At 45.6% G+C, this 2500-nt stretch overlaps 1 protein-coding gene across 4 annotated transcripts in view; it reads left to right on the top strand.

Moving 5' to 3' along the window:
- The window catches only part of LOC134458120 (ral guanine nucleotide dissociation stimulator-like), a 137786-nt gene that overhangs the window by 124901 nt on the left and 10385 nt on the right, over nt 1–2500 (top strand). For all 4 annotated transcript variants that reach the window (XM_063210249.1, XM_063210248.1, XM_063210246.1 and 1 more), the window contains exons 11-14: nt 77–109; nt 634–755; nt 1722–1817; nt 2336–2500. The exon at nt 2336–2500 is cut by the window's right edge and continues 124 nt beyond it. In XM_063210249.1, the coding sequence (XP_063066319.1) occupies nt 77–109; nt 634–755; nt 1722–1817; nt 2336–2500 (416 nt within the window). The remainder of the gene's footprint in view (nt 1–76; nt 110–633; nt 756–1721; nt 1818–2335) is intronic.

The following is a 2500-nucleotide window of genomic DNA, read 5'->3' as shown; positions in this document are numbered from 1 at the left end:
GGTGGAGCGTTGTATTCATGTTTGTATTGGGGACCAATGGGGTTGCCTGATGTTTTCTTTGCCTTTGTGTTTACAGGGAGGTCTCATCAACTTTGAGAAAAGGAGAAAGGTGAGGTTTGATTACTGGTCTGTTGAAATAGTTGATTTGAGATACTTGATACTTGACTGACTTGAGTTGATAGTGATGATGAATCTGTTGACTACACGGTTATGGTTATAATGATGGACATGGAATCGGTAACACTTATTTTAGTGTTACATCTGTTAGTGCTAATACATACAATGTGCCTGTATAACTAACTTGTAAGGCATATACTAAGCAAAATCAAACATTTGTTAGGGATGTATTCGCAAATGTTTTGTTCATGCACAATAAGGGATTTCTTACCAATTTAACCTTAGTAAGGGCCTAGTTGGCCTTAGCTTTTGCTTAGCATAAGAAGTTACTTATGCAGACATTAACATTGAATTTATTAGTGCTAATAGACTAACACTAAAATAAAGTGTTACCATGGAATCTTATAGAGCAACATATTACAAATGCATCAAAAATGCACTTTTGCATATTCTGCAATGTATAATGGCTATAATGAGGGCATCTGTCCTGTGTTCCTCTCTCTCCCACCTCTTCAGGAGTTTGAGGTGATTGCTCAGATCAAGCTGCTGCAACTGGCCTGCAACAACTACAACTTCACCAGGAACCCACGCTTCAAAGAGTGGTACACAGGGGTGGAGAAGCTCACCGAGGCCGAGAGGTAAGAACAGACAGAGAGAGAGAGAGAGAGAGAGAGAGAGAGAGAGAGAGAGAGAGAGAGAGAGAGAGAGAGAGAGAGAGAGAGAGAGAGAGAGACAAGACAGAGAGGCACAAGACAGAGACAGACACAGAGACCACAAGAGGGAGTGAGATATACGTACAGTAAACTGTTCATAAAGAGACTTGCACACAAACACTTGGCAGATGATAGCAACAATGGCAATTGTTTGATTTTACTCTTCATAAAAATCACAGTTGTAATGGAAAGTGTAGGAGATTTAACATAGACAGTGAATGTGGAACAGAGAAGGGAAGGGAAGAGAAGGAAAGGAAAGGAAAGGAAAGGAAAGGAAAGGAAAGGAAAGGAAAGGAAAGGAAAGGAAAGGAAAGCAAAGGGAGGGGAAGGAAAGGAAAGGGAAGGAAAGGGAAGGAAAGGAAAGGGAGGGAAAGGAAAGGAAAGGAAAGGGAGGGGAATGGAAGGGGAATAGAAGCAGAGGAGGACTGGAGGGATGCAGTGAGGCAGGGGAGCTGATGAAAGAGGCTGTGATGTGGGACGTGGAGCAGGGAAACTGTGGAACGCAGCGGAAGGAAATGATTAATGTTAGAAGGAAGTGGACTGGCACTTTTAACACACACATGATATACTGTACACACACACACACACACACACACACACACACACACACACACACACACACACACATTACACACACACATTACACGAGCACGCACACGCACACACACGCACACACACACACACACACACACACACACACAGTATACACACACACACACACACATTGCACACATATTACGCACGTACGCACACACACACNCACACACACACACACACACGCACACGTACAGATATGAGCTCAAGCTAATAACCTTGTGTGTGTGTGTGTGTGTGTGTGTGTGTGTGTGTGTGTGTGTGTGTGTGTGTGTGTGTGTGTGTGTGTTTCCTCAGTTATAGCCAGTCGTGTGAGATTGAGCCCCTGTCTGAGTCGGCCTCCAACACACTGAAGGCCAAGAAGAACACAGGCATCATCAAACGCTGGAGCGAGTGAGTCACTCATCCTTTCATACGTCTGTCTGTCTGTCTTTTCTGTCTGCTTCTCTCTTTTTTCTCTGTCTGTCTGTCTGTCTGTCTTTTCTGTCTGCTTCTCTCTTTTTTCTCTGTCTGTCTGTCTGTCTGTCTGTCTGTCTGTCTCTCTCTCTCTCTCTTTTCTCCGTCTGTCTGTCTCTCTCTCTCTCTTGCTCTCTCTGGCACAGTCTGTATGAAAGGGTGTGTACTCCAACGAAAAAGGGTGTTTGTCATGCAACACCAAGAGCAACACAATTAAAAAGCGCAAGAAATTCAAATATATATTTAATATGATAACAACCAGAAAACACATATTGATTATGTGTACCCTCTCTCTGTGTGTTTCTATCTGCCCCCCCACCTCTCTCTCTCTCTCTCTCCCTCTCATTCAATCTCTCTCTCCCTCTCTCCACATCTCTATCTCTTTTTCCTGCTCCGTCTGTCTGTCTCTTGATCTCTCTCTCTATTCCCCTCCCTACCCATCTCTCTCATCCCAGTCGTCAGCCAGCAGGTACGGAGGCTGGCTGCAGCAGCAGTGCGGGCAGCTCCCACTCCAAGTCCTTTGACCAGCTGCGCTACCCTCCGTGCCTGGGTGGAGGAGGCGGAGGTGGGGGTGGGGGCTCCTCATCAGGGGGCAGTGGAGGCGGAGGAGGAGGAGGTGG

This window comes from Engraulis encrasicolus, chromosome 11, assembly GCF_034702125.1.
Source record: "Engraulis encrasicolus isolate BLACKSEA-1 chromosome 11, IST_EnEncr_1.0, whole genome shotgun sequence".
Classification (NCBI taxonomy): Eukaryota; Metazoa; Chordata; class Actinopteri; order Clupeiformes; family Engraulidae; genus Engraulis; species Engraulis encrasicolus.
The sequence above is the reverse complement of the archived record's forward strand: the minus strand, read 5'-3'. Positions and strand labels throughout refer to the sequence as shown.